Source organism: Falco cherrug, chromosome 6 (genome assembly GCF_023634085.1).
Source record: "Falco cherrug isolate bFalChe1 chromosome 6, bFalChe1.pri, whole genome shotgun sequence".
In the NCBI taxonomy this organism is placed as follows: Eukaryota; Metazoa; Chordata; class Aves; order Falconiformes; family Falconidae; genus Falco; species Falco cherrug.
Genome location: NC_073702.1, coordinates 27,801,579 through 27,819,086, shown reverse-complemented (window position 1 = coordinate 27,819,086; position 17,508 = coordinate 27,801,579). Strand labels below are relative to the sequence as shown.

At 37.8% G+C, this 17,508-nt stretch overlaps 1 protein-coding gene across 2 annotated transcripts in view; it reads left to right on the top strand.

The window, feature by feature from the left end:
- Nucleotides 1-17,508, top strand: part of MBOAT2 (membrane bound O-acyltransferase domain containing 2) — a 174,036-nt gene that overhangs the window by 134,871 nt on the left and 21,657 nt on the right. For both annotated transcript variants that reach the window (XM_055714177.1, XM_055714176.1), the window contains exons 5-7: nucleotides 3,315-3,370; nucleotides 13,285-13,339; nucleotides 14,179-14,362. In XM_055714177.1, the coding sequence (XP_055570152.1) occupies nucleotides 3,315-3,370; nucleotides 13,285-13,339; nucleotides 14,179-14,362 (295 nt within the window). The remainder of the gene's footprint in view (nucleotides 1-3,314; nucleotides 3,371-13,284; nucleotides 13,340-14,178; nucleotides 14,363-17,508) is intronic.

Sequence of the window (17,508 nt, the reverse complement as noted above, 5' to 3'; positions counted from 1 at the left end):
TGATGAAAGTTGAGTTGTATCTGATGTATTTGCATGCCTGGCACAGTCTGATACCACTATGTGAGGAAAAACGGAATATTTTATGGTATTTAGCTTTTAGCTTCTTTCTGTTTTGCTTTTATGTTAGGTGTTCCAGAAGGAGAAAGGTAAGGAGAAAGGCACCTGTATGGTGTAGTCATCACGCAGCCCTTGGACACAAGACGTTTTGTCTGTATGTGCTCTCATTTTACATAATGAACTTAAACCTATATTTGACTTGAGCTGTACAGCAGCAAAACAGAATTAAATAGGTAAAGTAAAAATAAACTATATTAGTGACTGTTCTTTATACTGCAGACACAGAGAAGTGAAGTACAGCATTTTGTATAAAGAAGTTTGCTACTGTGATGTGCTGTAGATTTAAAGGAGAGTGTGTATTTTGGAAAAGAGAGATGGGGAGCATTTGCTAGTCTGATTTAAAAAAAAAAATGCATTACATACTTTTCAGGAATACTATGAATGGCAGTGGGTCTTTGTAGTTTAGTGTTACCTGTGTTGTGTTGCAGGTTCATAAGTGTTAAGTTCATAATTTCTGTCATTTTTAGCTGGGTCTTACCTTCTGAAACATCTTTCTACATGTATGCCTACATCCAAGTGTCTGCCTTCAGCCAGATATCTAAGTTTCAAGTGTAGTCAGCAGAGATCTGATCGGTCTGGACAGTAGAGCATTTCAGCTGACCCACCACTAAGTATCTACCTTGATATGAACTGGGTCGCTTGCCGCATGCCCCTGACTCCATTGACTAGATCTCCACTGGCTGTAATGAGAGCTTGCAACACAGACATACGCATAAAGGCACTTTAAAATTAGGTTTACTGATGTTGAATTAGATTTCACCATTAAAAGTGGACCTGTAACCCAAATGCTGTCCTCTCCAGTTCACTGTAGGGCCAAAGCGTACAACCTTGGCAGTGATCGAAGCTCTGAGCTGACTCTGAAAGCAGTGTAATTGCACTTGTTGTTTGCTGTTCTCCAAACTGTTAGTAGAACTTGAGAACACCATTGCTCAAACGCAACTACTGCCTTCAGATAGCAGCTGTCTTTGTGACTGTCTTGGTTTGGTGTTAGCTCAGAAATTCCTGCTAGGTCTTAACGTGTCCAAAGACTTAGGAGACCTGTGCCCTGGATAGAACTGTATTGAAGCCTAGATCCAACTCTGTACATTTGAGCTGCCTGATTTAAACCATCCTTTCATGCACCAGTTTGATGTATGCATATCATATTAAATGTCTGGCGTATACTCTGTCAGCTCCCTTGAGTCATGAGACAGAGGTTACTTCCAAAACAGGAGCAGAAAAAAGAATTGGGCTATCTTCTGTCAATTTTCTCAAGTTCTAGGGGAAGAGAGTAAGCTCAAGAAAATAACAAAAGCTGCCTAACTAGCTGTTGAATCTCAGTACCAGCAAGTTCTTCCAAAGATGTTGGCATGGATTCATATAGTGGTTAGCCACAAAAAAGCTTTGAATGTCTGTTTACCTAGATATTTCTCCTAGAATACCATGCCTGTCTGAGGTGGCCAAGCCCAGAGAATCTGCAAAAACTTTGAAAAAAGGTATCAATGTACTGACAGTGGAGGAAGCTGAGGAGACCTCATGCTGGAGGTGCAAATGCTTGTAGAGAGCTGTGTGGTCCTGGCTTCAGTACTAACAGATCCCAGCTGCCAGTGAGCCTTCCAGCACCTCCTTTGCCTTTCTGCCAGCACCTACAAGGGATCGTTTAAAATCCTGGTTCACAGCCTCACTGTTCCAGGAAGGACTCTTCCTCTTTTAGTCTCTAGATTGTTGCTACTCAGCCAAATAGCCACTTGAGAAGGAAAGAAATAGCAGGGTCTGCTCTGATAGTAATGACAGATGTATCTGCTAGAATAAATGTCTGACTGAGCTCCTCCTGGGCTCCGTCCTTCCGCCAGGCAGGATCCATGCTGTCACATACCCACTTACACAAGAAAAACCCATTATGATGAGAATCAGTTGGGGATTTCTGTCAGCACCAGGCAGGTCTGCAGGTCAAATGCTAGAAAGAGACAGGAGAGATTTCCCAGACTGCCTGTTCTTGTTTAGGTTTCTTCCTTGCTGAGCCTTGCCTGTCACTCTAGCTTCAATATCAGGATTTTGGCACACGGCTATACAGTAGAAAAACCTTTTTCCCTGGTTGCATTTTGAGGACTGGAAATACTGTGTGCTTTGAAGTAAACTTAACCTTAAAAAAAATTAATTTGACAGACCGAGCCATTTGGCAAAATACTGGCATAGCCCTGTCAGTGAAGGACTTGATGACTGTTGGGTTGGTTTTCTGTGCCAACTTAAATGTGTCATAAAAAGGCCCAGTGCAATCAAAAGACTTGAATAAAACTCTGTGCCCATCCTACAGTATGATTACTTTGTAGTGTTTTTGTTGGTTGGTTGGGTGGGGGGGGGGGGGGGGGGAGTTTATCTCCAGCTCAGATATTACTAGATGAATACTAGGTAAATACAATCCATGATACATTTATGAGATCTGATTTCCAAGTTAAATTTCTAAATTCTGGTAACCTACTTCATGCTCTTCTCTGTTTTCTCCTTCCCCCCAGTTAGCAGTGCTGGGATTTATGTCAGTCAAAAAACGCTTAGATGCTACAAAGATGGAATAATTTCTTGGTGTAAACCTGACTTTCTTAGCAGGGGAAAATATCTCTTGGACAGTTTAGGATCTGCTCAAGTGCACAAAATTCAAAACAAACTAAACTGTGTTGGAGCCAGCATAATTACGCTGGGTTTCTGTTTTGCCAGCTATATTTACTTGAAGCAAATAATAATTCTAGATGGAAAAATTAAGCATAGGACCAGGTGTTAGTAGAAACAGTGGAAGTGGTCTGCATGCATAGTACTGTTCAACTTTGGTATATTTTTTTATTTTTGCTTACTGTTGCCTTAATTTACAATGCATATAATTGCTGTTACTGCCCTTTTGTTCTTCACTCTTCCCACTGTAAAAAAAAATAAACTATGTTGTAGAAAATAAATGTGAAACACTTTGGCCATGTTTATGGAACCGAAGGCAGCAATAAAAGGCATGGGTTATCAAATACTTTGTCTAAGGATTAAATTCTTTTGCACTGAAAACTCTGTAATGGTTTGAGCTCCAAAAACTAATTGCTTTGTCCTTGCATTGAAAATCTTCCAGTTGCGAGTAACTAATTTGGACTATTAGTATAAACTTTGCCTGATGTTATTTGCATATGAAAGAAAATCCTGAACTTTTTTCTAAATTATTCTTTCTTCCTTTTTTGTAACAGTCCAATGATGATAATTACACAGAAGATCACTAGTTTGGCATTTGAGATTCATGATGGTAAGATTTCTTTAAACTGTGTTTAATTTTCCATACAAAAGAAACTTAAGGAAAGTTAGTCATGAGTCTACGAGTTACTTCAGTCCAGTTTGTGTTCTAGGGCAAAATGTGTTTTTGTCTCAACTGCTTCTTTTGATCCTTACTAATGGAAGTACCAAGAAATGTTGCTCAGACACTACAAAAGCTCTGAAGATGCTCACATTGTGCAGACGATACTACTTAATAGAAGATGAATGACACTTCTGAGGCCAGTGACAAGACCACTGACATTTTTGGGGGGCTGGAGTATTGATTCCAAGAGTTAGCTAAATAATTTCCAAATTCAGAGATCACAGTTGCTGAAAGATTGGTAGAAAAAGTACATGTAACTTCAGTTGTTGAGCACCTCTTTTTTTTAAAAAACGCTGTTAATCTCCTTCTAATTTGTGCCACATATCCTGATTTTTATAAAACCTTTGTACAGGTTTCATTTTGTTTATTGTCATAATGACATTGCTAACATACCAGTGTGAACAGGGAGATTAATTATGATTCTGTCTTTTCTCTTGTCAGATTTATCCATCAGATAAGTGGGCCCTAGCTGTGACAAGAATTGATCCTAATGTTGCTTTTCATGGATCGTGTATCTAGATTTTTAGTTACCTTTAAATGCAAAGGAGTAGGTTTGATTTTAAGATTTAAAATATCGTCCAATAAACCTAGCCAGTTAGCTTGAATCACTTGGAGCTACAGCTGTCAGTTGAAGATTTGGGAGTGTAGCCCTGGACACCTGGATAAGACACCTGTTTTTCTGAAATTTCTTTAGTAACATTATGTATGGAGTTCAATATGGTTTTGTCTTATAAGCATCTTAGCTTTACTGCTGTTGGTGTTTTGGTTTTTTGCATTCTCATGAAGTTACACTGTCTAGAGAAGCCTGTAGTCAACAACATCCATGAATACAAAGAGTCAGGAAACCACCTTTCTTTAAGAACTGTTGTGTGAATGAAAATAAATAATGCTGGGTGTATCTAGTCAAAGAAGTTGGTATCTAACTCCCAGAGAAAATATATTCAGAAGTATTAGTCTTGTAAGCTGTTATCAATTAGAGTACGGAACACACAAGTCAGAGGAAACAGCGTGTTATAAGGAAGTAATAATTCTAGTATCAAAGATAAAAGCTTCCTCTTACTACTACTTTGCTAGGGGAAAGAGCTATTTTCTATTTGTTGACATCATACACAAATACTGGAGCTGTGGTATGGCACAAGCATGTGATTGTTCCTGGTAATCTTGAAACAACTGTTTCATTTAGTCAGCTCTGTTCTTAACTTTCATCACAAACTGAACTAGATTTTTCTCCTACTTAAATCAATTCAGATAATTTGTATTTTCCTTATAAGCCCAGCTTATTTTCTGTCTGAATTTCTTGTAGGTATCGCTGAATTCTGAGTATCAATTCTGAAGTTTTGTTCCTTGTTGACCTCGTATCAGAGATCCTCTAGAGTCTGTCAGCCTGTCGGGATTAGCTGATAATATATTGGAAAACTTTCTTTCTGGCTGCATTTGTGATTTAGCAGAGTATTTTACTTGAGTTGGATGATCACTGTTGCTGGGAGCATACTGTGAAGATGACTTCAAAAAACTGACATGACCAATGTGAATTCGAGAGCAACTGCTAGTCTGGTGTCAGGAAATGTTAAGAAAACATGTACAGGGGAAACTGAGATTGTACTAAAGCAATGATTTTTAACCATTGACTACTTAAAAGGGATCCATCATGAGAAATTAGTGAAAACTAGCCCTCTGTCAGTGGGCTTTTTTTCACTGTACAAAGGTCCATCCTCCCCAGTGGGAGGGACAGACTGGGGAGGAGATAATATTGAAAACCATTATGCAAAGGCATTCAGAGTCTCCAGTCACATCAGCTTGGCTATATTAAACACCAATTACTTTATCCCCCCCCCCCCCCCCCCCCCCCCCTCGTTTTTACCAGTACATCCAAGGAGAGGTAATGAAAATAAACAGCTGAAAGAAGGGTGTTGGTGTATTGGAAGATTGTGGTAAGCTTCAAGACTCTAGTTGTAGTCACACTGGTTTTGCAGTAAAAGCAAGTCTTCTGGACTTGATCTTTTCCTGACAGCCTGTTTGTTGTGTTTAGCTGGTTTCTGTGTTGTATTTGAAGGTCCTGGAGAGAACTGGAAGTAATCACAAAGGCTGCTCACTCGTGCTGCATATTAAAGAGTCTGTCTAGCTGAGTGGGTATGTTTGGTTCCAAGTTGAACAGTAGTATGGAATACTATAAATAAAAAACAACTACTTCTATAACTAGAACTACTTCTATAACTTACTGTGGGCTTTTTTTTTCAAGCAGGAAAATTCAATGCAAGTTGCATAGGATTAATATGATTGTGGTATAATACTGACGTTTTAGAAGGCTGCATGGATCAAAAATTTACACCTGAGTGAATTTGGAGTATGCCTTTGGTGTGCTCTGATTTACTTTTTGAACTTAAGCCCTTGATAGTTGTTGCCTTCTTACAGTTTCTTGTTATTCAGTTGAGCACTGCCAAAAATGAGTAGGCAGAATGTTAAGATTTGCTTTGTATTTGTTGCGGATTATCTTTGGCATCACACATGTATATTCTAAAGGCAGAAATGTTTTTACATGATTTGGAGAATGCTTGTGTCCATATTAATTCTTCATGACAAGATATTTATGCAATTATGCATAATATGCAAAATATGCAAAAATCAGGCTAATTACAGAGTTAAGGGAGAAAATTTTTTTTTTACTTTAGATGCTAATTCTGGAGTACCTTTTATCCATCAACTTTAAAACTAGCGTATTTTGGAGAAGGAAGGGAGCATTGGAGTTATTCTAGAAGCAAGGAGCTTTCTACAGGTGCAGTTTAGAAGGGCTATAAAATGGAGGATTGTACTTGGACAAGAAATTTCTAGTTAGAGGGTGGCAAGTAGAGAAGCCTTTGCAATTGTAGTTAGAAGGTGCTAAAAGTTAAGCCGCGGAGAGGAAGAGAGATACTGTCACTGATTAACTCTGTATCTTTGCAATGAGTTCATGTGGTGGTCTCCCTTTTTTGCTTATGACCCACTCAGCTGTAGAGAGCCTTACTTGTTTTACTGCAATTCTGTAGGAGATGAGGGATCTCTACAAGAAAGACCTGTATTCAAATCTAACTTCGCTAATCTGTATGCGCTTTGTCAGTTTGTTTTTAATTATAGTACTTAATGAGTCTTAAAGAGCCTCTTCAATTGTTTATATTCATAACCCATTAAAGTTCTGGAGCTCTCAATGTATTTATTTTTAAATCTCCAAGAGATGCAGCCAGCAAAGCTAGGGAACATTAGACTTGATATTTGATATTTAAAAGGGAAAAAAAAAATTCTCACAGCTTCTTCCAATCTTATTTGTCTGCTGTGATTTAAATTAAATAATACATAAAACTTTGAAGGAAAAAAAGTCATATTCTAAATGTAATACCAATCTACTAAACATGAAATCTAATTCTTCCAAATTATTTTTGTTATATTACTATGTTGCACTTGCCCATAAAAAATGTGTGAATACAGGTAAGAAACGAGAACCATAACACTCTTCTTGTTCCGTTAGCTCCTTCTTGGTTCCCAGGGGCTTATTTCACAGCCTTTCTGACTACAAAAAAAATAACTCTTTGTTCTGTGTGTACCCTTCTCCCATCCCCTATGCCTTGGGTTTTAGCTCTGTCTTGCTAATTTTTAAAAGTGCTTTTCGTGGAATGCTGCTGGCTTCCCCACTCCGCCCCGCCCCCCCCCCCCCCCCCCCCCCCTTATTATTTCCTCCTGTGTGTCTTGGTACTCTCCCTTAAAAGCAATAGAGTAGACATTGATGCTGATCTGGTGAGGCACTACATTTACTGTGAGGACTCAAAGGAGGTAGAGTACAGTGAATATGGAACTTGAATGATTGATATTTTTATTTTTGTTACCTCCACCTTTTAGTTTGAATGATATATTGGTGAAATACAGTTAAAGGCTAGTCTTACATCAGTGTTTTCAGTCTCTTTTACTTTGATCCAACAGCAGGCTATTAGGACAAGGGCTGGATTATTTTACGCAATTTTCCTCATACTGCTGTTGTACTATTATAAAGCTGTAAGATTTCAGAATAGACTATTAGAGCCTATTTTCCTCTGCAGAAATAATGAAAGTATAGCCCCTGTCCAATATGGCCCTTGAGAGGAGAGCTATTTCGATGGATAGATGAAGCACATGAAAAATGGGAAGGAGATGAGGAAAAAGAAGCAGAAGTGATGTTGGAGAAACTTACGTGCAAACACTGTATTAGTTGCTGTGGTCTTAATTATCAATTGCTGCCTGGCTCATGATATTGTGGTACTATGCCATAACGGTTGGGAGGTTTTTCGGACAACACTTGCTTGCCTTATTTTTCCTTATAAAGTAAATTTCTTGTTGGTTTGGAGCTAATGAACAGCCCCATCCAAACTGTAGTACCTGCTATTATGTTAGTAGTAATGGTTTTGTTAGCTGTGCTTGAACAGTGTAATAGTATCAGAAGTATTGAATAATATTTCTTGATTTAGTTGATATAAACATTTCTTCTTCATTTTCAATTAACTAGATTCTTTGCCTTTTCCTTTTCTCAAAGGAAAATAATTCCCATATTCAGCAGAAGGACACTACATCTTTCCAAAAGGCTTGCAGATAACTTCAGTGTTGGTCTGCTCTGGCTTAAAGGGTGGAAATGTGGGAGTACATTGAACTGTGCATGTATTTCTGTACCGTAGATGAGATATTTCAAATTTTTTTTAAATAGATAACTGTAAAACCAGACCAGGATTACCAGGCTGAACTGTTGATTGTCACAATGTGTCGCCACGGTAAAAAGGAGCATACCGTGGTTTTGGACCATTTACTGTTGTGATTAAGTGGAGTTTTTTATTGTAGTGAGAGGCGGTCAGTAAAGAATGTATGTTTTTGAAAATAAAGGTCTTGTAAACTATCAAAGTGCTTTTCTGACTTCAGATAGGTCTTTTATTATTGCTATCATTATGTCTTCTAAAAAGTGTATTTGGATGTTGCTGTTGTGAAAGTATAAGCAAGAAAAAACTGAACAACTCTCGAGACAGAAATGTGTGCTTATGTATGTAGAACTAAATACTTTTAAGGATTTTTGGTAGGTTATCGTGATCCAGTTCCACTTTATAAATGCAGGTATTACAGCAAAAAATTCTAGCTGTTTAACCAAGTATGTTGTTTTCTAATTTGTCTGTTTAATTATATCAGGGAAACTGCCATGGTATGGTAGTGTGTGGGTGTGTATTTTTTTTTGGTAACTTGATGCTTTCTTCTTAAGTCTAGGAGTTTCTTTTAATGCTGTCTTTCCAATTGTCGCTCGATCTGTGTTTTTATTTATTTATGTATTTTAAAAGTGCTCCCTCTTGTGTTAGTGACCGCATGGTCGTTATTGTTTCAGTATCAGTTACAAATTCACTTTGGTTACAGTACATGTCATGAGTGTTTTAAAGGGATTATGTTGTATGTCGCCCCTCCTAAGTCTTCAGGTGGTGTTCTGGGCCTATGTTTGCTTTCACAGCTCTCTGGATATCAAGACTTCTGATTTTTCTTGCTTGTTGTAGTTTCTTTGCGGTTTTACTCAGCTGGCCTTTGTGTCTGTTTGCTTTTGCTGCTGCCAATGTGCTAGTAACAACAAAAACCATTATTGTCTGTTGATCTTCTTCAAGTCTTAAAATATTTTAATAACAGCATGCATTTGGGCTCAGCTGGTGATCCATTTCAGAACTTGAAATTAAAATTTACTGTAATTACAACAGAGCCTGTGATATGATCTTTATGTTTAAGTATTATCAATGTAATATAATCTTGCATCTAAGCATTATTAATGAGTTACTGAGTAGCCAGATTTCATGCAAATACAAAGATGGGTATGTTCAAGCAGATTAACCGCAAAGCTGGGGTGGTGCTATGATCCAATTGTAAACATTGGATTACTGTAGTGAGAGCGTGGTAGTAGTCATAATATACTTTAATAAAGCCTATGTGGCAAGGTATTTGTACGTACCTGAGGATGTTGATTTTGTTGCCATTAGGATGTGTTCTCTTGAGGAGGAATGAAAAGATGAACTTCCTCATGATCTAGACCACGAGGGTTAAATATTTTTGCTGATGATTTACAAAGGTCTTTTACCAAGGACGGAACATAGGAGCATTTCCTCCTTCACAGATGAGAAAACTTGGTTACAGTTGCCAAGTGACCAAATGATTTCACCTCTTTAATGGAGGTTTGATAAAACCCATTTTCTCTGATCACCACTGTGTGATTTAGTAGCAACTAAAAGCTGCAGCCCTTGCAGTATTCTCCTGCTTTAGGACAGGAGAAGACAATTCTCCTAATCCCTAGAGAAAGGTTGCGAAACTTTGTGAGTTCCCTAGTGGTGGCGTGCTGTTGAAATGAGGTGTCTTCATCTCCAATGTGTAGCAGGTGTAGGGAACAGCTATGATTTATGAGGCCTCTGTTCCCATGGGCAGATACACTGTTTGAGAAATACTGAATGTATATATATTAATTCATCTCTCTTATTAGATAAGCATCAATGTAAGAGCACCTTTTCCATATGTATTTTTTATGAATTTTAAAATGTTAACAGTAGTTTCCTGAAACCTTTCAGGAGTATGACAGGCAGAGATCAGTGGTTTCCTTGTTCTTTCATTCTATGCAAAGATGATAAATGGGCCTTCAAGGCACCTAGAAGACATTAAAAAAGAAAAAAAACCAAACAGGGAAAGCCACTGAACTGACCTCAGAGAAGCTGCTGGCTGGAGGGAAATCTTAGTGAGATAGGGGGATGAAAAATTATGGAGGCTTACGTGTATGTGGTATTTTTGAGACGGCAAGTATACTCCTCATCAGGTTATTTAGGCCTGAAGTGACTTCTCATGTATGTATGTATGCAACTTGAACTCATTTGAAATATGTCAGTTCTTTCTTCCTTACCTGTTTTGCTGATAGACTGGATACGAAGCAAAAATGAATTCCAAATCAAATACAAGAATAAATGCCATTTATTATATTACACTATAATAAAGGAAAAAATAGCATGCAATATGATAAAAGGAAACAGTACTAGTTGTTATGCACAATGATAAAAGAGCAATAGGAGCGAAGCATGGAATCGTCACTGTGAAGCGTTAGGGAGACTAAGAAAAGGATACATCGCCAGTTACCACATTAACATCATCCAGGCCCACGCTTCAGCTGGGAAGCCCCATTGCAGCCGGTGCCAGAAGTCTCTTGGTAACTGGGAAAATTCCTGCGCAGTGCAGTAGGTGAGGCTTCTGACCTAGTCCTGGAGCTTGCCTATCATTATACTCGGTGAAAAACAAAAATAGTTTACACATCTAGTGTATGTAAACTTTTATGTTTAGGCTAAGTGCAGGCATGCACTATCTTATGGTTCATAAGGTTCACACACACCAGGCGTGTTGGCCAGATACCTGAGTGTGGTGGAGTTACCATCATGACATAGCTGCACATAATATTTATTGTCTGGATGTTCCTGCTCATATCTTGCTTGTTTGGGGGACTAGAGACAAACACCACCTGCTCATTAAAGTTGTCCTTGAGCTCCCTGAGCTCACTTGTCTAAGTTAAACAATCCCTAATTAAAGACAAAGACTTTTTCATAAGCAGTAATCAATTTAATAAATTTTCACCACACCCTTCCAAAAGTATAGGTCGTATTTCAGTGATTAGATTCTTCTATTTCAGGTTTGAGGTTTTTTCCTCCTTTTTCATATCACACAAATGATGTGAAATCTTTCATTTGACTAATTACTTGTATTTAGTGGTTTAGTCAGGCTTTATGCAAGTTCATTTGGACACACTTGGTGACTGCTTCCTCTTTCTCACTTAAGGGCAAAATACTGATACAGAATGTAAACAGTGAAGGAGGCTCCTGTTCCAGTCAGTTTGCATTGTGTACGCTGTGAGAGACTGAAGGGTCTGTATGGGCTATTTCCCTACACTAGTCATGTTGTATGATCTGCTTCTACCTGTAGGAGTCTTTGTGTTAAACTTCTGTTTAAGTTTGTGTTAAATTCAAAGATTTATTACCTGACAACTGTAATCTTACGGCCTTAAAGGTTAAAGGACCTTTCAAAATGCTTCTCCCACATACTTTATTGTACAGTTATCAGTGTAGAAACCTTTGCTGTAGCACTAAGGAGAAGGTGTGAAAACTTAATGATGGGTAAGAGAAAGTGCCTGCGTGAAGTTAGGTAGGGGTGATGCTTTGCCCTTCTGTTTCTTGCCTTGAGTGGGTACAAAAAGGGTTGACTTTCCACTGTGAAGGATCAGGACCGAGGAAGGTATTTTTCCAGGTCGTGTTGGAAGAGAGGTAATGGCAAGTTGCTAACCCCTCTGTTGAAAACTCAAAGTACAGTTTGAGTCGTACATGTATAGGTCGCAGTTCCTGGAGTCACACGAAGACAACAGAGTTACCTTTTCTTTAGATAACAAGTATTTCCATAAGTCATAGAATTAAATGAAGTTTTACTTCCCCTTCCACCCCTCAATCTTTTTTGTCCTAAGCCTGACTGATTTTGATATCTAAAAAACTTGGCTCCAGTTAAATCTTTCCTTATGCTTGGATCAAATATAAGAGATCCCCCCCTCTGTGGATTTACTGGCGTCAAGGGCTGGGGTTGAAGGCAGCTTTGCCGTGAGTGGGGGAGGATCTTCTATAGAATCACCTGTTTTCATAAAGCACATTGGGATTTTAAATCTGTATTACTGCTACTCTTCCATGATATTCGTTGATCAAACTTGGTTAGAAATTGGCTGTTAGGTTTAGGCACTCCTAGGGTGGAACATAATTGAAGTGGGATTCCATAAACTTCATAATGTTCAGGAAGCTGTGCTCATAAAAATAATTTGTTTAGTGCTTGCAATGGCAAAGAAAACTTGCAGGGTGAGTAGCCGGGAATGGATGCATGTGCTAACGTCTGAACTAGTAGACAGGCTGCAGAAGGAGCTGAAGCAGTCATTTTGGCAAGCAGTGCTGGCTGGTATAAAGGAAGGAGCTTTGCTTCTTCTGTGCCCCTGAATTAATGTATTTTATAATAATTTCAAGTGCTGAAGGTCACATTTTTTACTTTTTTTTTTTCGGTGTGGATTTTTTTGTTGGGTTTTTTGTTTGTTTTTTTTAATAGGAGTTCAAATTTTGAAGCCTATTTTTCAGGTGTGGGCCACCAGCATTTTGGAAAGTGAGGTGAATGGCAAGGAGGTAAATTCAGTCTTGCTGCTGAACTTAGACTTGGCCTGCCTCCTTCTGCTAGCAGGGCTTAGGGCTTCTTGTTAGTGCTCGTTAAAAAGACTTGAGCACCCTTTACTGTTGTGCCTGCTTCACTGGACCTTGTTTACAATGTTTACTTGGTGCATGAAGGTGCTCTTGAGGTCTGCCTTAAGTCTTTAATTGCTTAAATCTATCTTGGACTGTGTTTATACTGTACATCAAAAGTGCAATGGCTAGTGTAATGACCCTGGTTACTGCAATGTCAAAAGGGGCTTGGGGCTTGTCCAATTTCCAGGACTGGGAATAAAGGGTTTTAAAACCTGCAGACTTTGAAATCTTATTGTTCTTGAAATCCATGTGATCTCAGGTTTAGGCACTGTTGGATATAACTGAGAATATGAGAGTTTTTAATTTTGTCAACAGTAGGAACTGTTTGTTCTAACTCCAGCAAAACTTTGTGTGACATAATACCTCTGGAATTACTTGAGGGCTTAAGAAGTTACGTTGCAGCATAAGGCTTGCTCTACTGAGTAAAGAAACTGCTGAATAATGTATATGGTTTTGCTTTTCTTTATTTTTCTTTTTTCCTGCCCTCTTCCCTAGGAATGTTTCGGAAAAATGAAGATTTGACTCCATCACAGAGGTGCTTGGCTGTAAGGTAGGCTTTCAGATATCTCTGAGTCTAGTTTTGGGAGTGGGGTTCAGAAGCTGATGGGTTGTGTGATTTGTTAACGCTCTGTGGAATTGCTACAGGTCACATTCAAGATGGAGAGTTTACAAACTCATGTAAAACAGATCCATACTTTTTGTATTTGTAGCTTAATTAATACATCTATTCTCCTGGAAAATATCACTAGAAGCAGGTTTTATACTTATTTAAGAAAAAAATTCTAAGTTCTGTGCGGTCTGTGCAAATTCTATGCCATATCAGATAGGAGACTAGTTAATGTCAAGTACACATCTAAAGGAGCTGGTGAAGGAACACTTTTTGTTAATTCTGTTTTTCAGTATTTAACTTACCCTTTCTCCTTTCTTTATTCAAGAGACTTGAAAACAGTATGTTGTCCTGGGCAAAACAGTCTTGACTTGAGGCATTTTCCTTAACTGAAATTATTGCCAGTTAACACAAACTTCTGTTCACTGATTCAGTTATTGAGGGGAGGGAAAAAGAAAATGCAATCAGTTGAACAAATGCTTAGGGAAACACCCTTCCTTCTCCTTCCCCAAGCTCAGTCTCAAGTCAGACACCTCTACTGGGCAAGGAGAGAGTCACCAGAGTTAGGGAGATCTGTCTGAAAATGCTCATTATGAACTGGAAAGAAATTCTATGTGTAGAATGTTTCAAACAGGTTACTGAAGACACACAAACTGCATTTCTACGTGTGGGTTTTTACTGTGGCTAGAGTAAGCAATAACATGGAGTATGACTTTTCCTGTTGTGGAACTTCTGTAGAACTACACATTCCATCTCACAAGTTGCTTGTCTTTGAATTACAGACGCATGCCAAGTCTACTGGAGTATTTAAGTTACAACTGTAATTTCATGGGTATCCTGGCAGGCCCGTTATGCTCTTACAAAGACTATATTACTTTCATTGAAGGCAGATCATACCAACTGCAACAGTCTGAAGCAAATGGGAAGGAAGATACAAAATATGAACAAACGGATCCTTCTCCAAATGTAAGATGTATGACTCTTGCAGTGCTGATGCTTACGTATCATTGCATGAAAAGCTTGGTTTGCACTGTTCATTTACAGGCATAACTTCTGAGCTGTATCTGGAGTTCATTCATCAACAGTATAGTTCCCTGTTCAAAAAGTTAAACGCTTATTTTTTTTAAGGCAGGTTTTCTCCATGGTTTCCAGTCTGGATCTTGTGGATAAAAGCAGATTAAATTGGAGCTTCCTACCAAGCTTATATGGTAAAAAGCCATCTTTAAATTAAAACAGTTCATGCATGTTTCCTTCGAAGCAACTACTATGCTTAAACACATCCTGATAAGGACAAAGTATGTGCTTTGTTGTTAAAAGACTGATGAGACTTAAAAGTTCCAGCAAGGTTTCATGAACATTCTCAAATTCTACTGTTGTTTTTGTATGTTTTCTTGCAGCAAGTAGAAAACATTCATGTGTAACAAGTTGAAAAACACTTATAGTTTCATTTTTCTTGCTTTCATTCATGTAGAGAGGTATTAAAGATGGAATTCGATCTGAAGGTGTAGTAAAAGGTGTACTAGCTGTAACGCTATGGCTTGTAACCCATAAAACATTTTTTTTTCTTTTATTGGAAGAGACCAAATACATACAGAAGAAAATCCAGTTGATCATACCTTAACAAGAGAGATTGCTTGGCCTGAACTAAAATCAAAAGTTCCCAAAGCTTGTTACTTTTAAAATTTAATCCAATTATTTTAATGGTCAGGGTACTGAATATTATCTTTTCACCCTTTTCATATCCTTTTAAATAGGAGTATATCAGACTTACAAAATTGTGTGTGTCTAATGTAATTATTACTACACATAAAAAGCGGAGTTGCCATGGAGTTGGTTGGAACACTTCAGACAGATGGCTTTCACTAATTCCAGTGCCCATTACCTGTTCTCTGCTTATCCTGTGGACCACCAACTGTTGCTGGAGCAGTTGAAAGCATTCTCGCATGTAGATGCTTGTCTCCTCCTACCATCTAGATGTTACCATCCCCACAGGTGGACTAACAGGGAGCACTTCCCAACTGGTGGTGTCATCTGCAACCACTTCATCTGCAACCTTCGAATGGGATTGAGGACTCATTGCACATTCCATTCTACCTGTCTTGTGTGGTTGTAGTAACATGCACCACAGGAATGTAAACTAGTGGCTAGAGGGTAACACTTTAAACTGCTCCACATGTTGACAGAGCACCTAAGCTCATAGAAGTGTGCTGTGGAGCAGGTCACTAGGAAGTGCAGAAGGCACAGGAGAACTCCTTGCATAGGTTGGTGCCTCATAGTCTGTAGTTTGCATTGATGTGTTGTATTGGCAAACTTGCAGACACTTCTTTGTTTTGGCTCAGTAAAGGCATCACATCCTATGTACCAAAATCCTGTTTCTGTAGAAAAACATGTAGTAAAATTATTGCAAATAAATGGAACTAACCAAATCTGTTAGTACCAGTACTTCTGGACGTGCATCTACTGATTGCCTGGTAGGACTTCCTAGCTTTTTACCACATAACCTTGCTAGTAATCTGAACAAAGTCAGTAGAAATAAATGTAAACCTATGATGGATTCTTCTTTCAGGTAAGCAGTTTTCCTTAAAATTAATTGCTCTTAAGATGCTTGAAACTTTTTGCAATTTATGCTGCATTAGCTTTTGACGTAAAAATAAAGAGAAGCTGTCTATGCTGTTGATACTTCATTTCCCAGCTGGTGTTAGAGAAATCTGGCTGCATTTTGTAACACCAGCGAGTATTGTGTGCTTTTGGAGAAATATGGATGATATAATTTTACTGCATTTGCTGCATCAATTAAAATAGTCATTGTCTTGTTCTAAAAGAATTTTTAAATACCATTAACTTCATATTAATACTTTAAATTTGTTCCTTGATTCTCATGTTATTATTTCAAGAAGAACAAATTGTTAGGTAACTTTAAAAAAAAATGTAATGGGGATCAGCAAATGTTAATGTAGTAAATGAAAAAAAAAATCTTTCAGCTGAGTTACAGCAAGTTTCATTTCTTGTTAAATATAATTACATAACCGAAGTAGTTCACGCCAGCCTCCTCCTCTATACCGCGTGTTGACTGCATGATGTTAACATGGTTTAGTATTTTTGCTGTGTTCATTGCATGTTAAGTGAATCAAGTCAACATATTAAAACTTACTTCTTATATCCTTCCTATTGTGCCTTTTTGCAAGCTATCAATTGTTGGTGCTCAAAGTGGTGTCAACTCTCAGAAATTAATATCTGTCTTTGTAAGTTTCTTTTTATTATGGCTACCCTTAAAATAAAAGATTCCTGTCAGCAGATAATCTGCTTTCTTGCTTAGTATGCAGACTCTTCCTACAGGTTATAAAGTTCTTGCTTCATTACCTACAATTTTTACTTGAGGTGCTAACCTCCCCCGAATAATATGCTTTAATATAGTTCAATATTGTATTGAGCTCCTTATTGGTCCTTTATCAACCAAGAACAAGTTCATTCAAATAAGTTTTAAAAATACTTTTCTACTTTTTTTATATGTTTTTATATTATACATGTTTATACACTAATACATTTGTGAAATTCCTGAGCTCAGTGAGTGTTTTACCTTTGTTGCTTCAATTAGAAAGCTGCTCCTGAACTCCTTTCTCTAATTAGGTATCTAGCTTTCAACCTAATTATATTCCCATGTAATTTATGCATGTTTGGTTTTGTCCTGGCGCTATCTTTTAGCTTAAGTACGCTTTCGCTTCCCAGAGTTGACCGTAATTGATATTTTTATACAGGTATGCCCAGTTTTTGTTTATCAAAAATGAGCCAGGCCTTTCTACCTTTTTGTTGTGAAATAAATTGTATATTCTGTTTCATATGAGGTCAAAGTTATCCTGCAGCTTATGGTCTTTTAATTCCTTAACAGAAAGTTATTTTGATAAGGTGAAAACTTTAAAGAGTGAGAGAAATTAAACTTCGAACTTTTAAATTAGTTACTTCATCCTTGTAAAAACGGATCTACCCTCCTGTGAATGTGTAATCTAGATTAAATTTCTTTGCCAAGGCGTAAACAGGTATATCAACAACCTAGTTAATTAAGCAATTGGAAATGAATTAATGTTTTACCAAATGCATTTCTATAGGTAATTGAA